Source organism: Cynoglossus semilaevis, chromosome 9 (assembly GCF_000523025.1).
Source record: "Cynoglossus semilaevis isolate Cse_v1.0 chromosome 9, Cse_v1.0, whole genome shotgun sequence".
In the NCBI taxonomy this organism is placed as follows: Eukaryota; Metazoa; Chordata; class Actinopteri; order Pleuronectiformes; family Cynoglossidae; genus Cynoglossus; species Cynoglossus semilaevis.
The window spans coordinates 4,656,380-4,657,959 of NC_024315.1; the positions used below are offsets into that span (position 1 = coordinate 4,656,380).

A 1,580-nucleotide genomic window follows, 5' to 3' on the forward strand; every position below is an offset into this window, starting at 1 on the left:
CCCCCCGACCCCTTTGCCCCCCCCTCCACTGAGACTGAAATGTTTTCTACTTTGAAAAAACAACAAAATGCTGAGACTGAATGTTTTTGATCCAGTTCCTCGAGAACTTCCAGTGGAGGCAGAGACCGTTCAAACACAGCTGCACCAGAGCACCAACCAGGAGCACTACACCTACACCAACGTCCCCTGGAGACTCTACCTCAGGAAGGAGGTGAGTCCAAACACCACCCCACAAAGACGCCGCTGTGAAACGCACGTAAAAGCACGTCTTCTGAGCGTTTTCTTTCATCTTCTGAAGGTTTTTTATCCCAAGGACAGTTTCAACAATCCTGTGGTCCTGGACCTGATCTTCAAACAGGTGACGGACGGACGGACGGATGAGTGGACGGATGGGTGGGTGGGTGGGTGGGGGGGTGGGTGGGGGGGGGGGTGGATGGGGGGATGGGGGGGGGGAGGGGTGGGTGGGGGGGTGGGGGGGGGGGTGGGGGGGGGGGTGGGTGGGGGGGTGGGTGGGCGAGTGGATGAGTGGATGGTTGGATGGAGGAGTGGACGGACGGATGAGTGGACAGATGGATGGATAGATGGATGAGTTGACAGATGGATGAGTGGACCGATGGATGAGTGGATTGGATGGATGACCACTGCCTGTTTCCATGTCTCACTAACTCAGTTCCAGACGACTCTGACAGCACGGAGATCAAAGTGAATGACTTCTTCTTCTCTTCTTTTACGCAGATCGTGAATGACACTCTGTCAGAGGCGTGTGTTCGCATCACCAGGGATGAAAGGCAGAAAATGAAGGCTCTTTTTGGTCTGTTCTTCCCTCAGACTCTGAACTCCACTGTTAGATCTAATCCAAACAGATCCATGGGTTTGCTCATTTGTCTGTGTGTGTGTGTGTGTGTGTTGGGTTGATTGACAGCCAAACATGGGATTGAACAGAACATGGATCCAGTGGAGGAGGCGGTGAAGAAAGCGGTGGTAACGGCGGCGAGGGAAACCTGGGAGATCTACTTCTCCAGACTGTTTCCTGCCTCGGTGAGGAGACTCACAACTGCTGTGTGTGTGTGTGTGTGTGTGTGTGTTTACATGTTGACACGTGTGTGTGTGTGTGTGTGTCCACACACAGGGCAGCGTGGGCTCAGGTGTGCAGGTCCTATCGGTGTCACACGGTGGGATCAAGTTGTTGAAGACGGTGAAGAGCAGCGCAGCAGCTCCAGATTACTTCAGAGTACTGCGACCGTACACGTACGTACTCCAGAACTGACCGGACGTTTACTGGGATTATCAGACAGGTCCAGTCACAGAACAAAGTTTGTTTTTTTTTTGTTTTTTTGTGTCTGTTTGTGTGTCAGCTTTGCCGACATCCTGTTTGTCACCATCCCGTCTCAGAACATGCTGGAGTTCAACCTGACCAATGAGAAGCTGATCCTGTTCTCAGCCAAGGCACCGCAGGTCAAACACCTTATAGACACCTTCATCAGTGAGATCAAGAGGGTAAAGAACACACACACACACACACACACACACACACACACACTGGAGGAGACTGGACACAACGTCTACATCAAGCTCACCAT

At 52.4% G+C, this 1,580-nt stretch overlaps 1 protein-coding gene across 1 annotated transcript in view; it reads left to right on the forward strand.

Moving 5' to 3' along the window:
• LOC103383505 (unconventional myosin-XV-like) overlaps window positions 1-1,580 on the forward strand; it is a 34,554-nt gene that overhangs the window by 25,044 nt on the left and 7,930 nt on the right. The window contains 6 exon segments of the mRNA XM_025058521.1: window positions 96-211; window positions 299-358; window positions 736-811; window positions 923-1,038; window positions 1,130-1,248; window positions 1,356-1,497. Coding sequence (XP_024914289.1) covers window positions 96-211; window positions 299-358; window positions 736-811; window positions 923-1,038; window positions 1,130-1,248; window positions 1,356-1,497 — 629 coding nt within the window.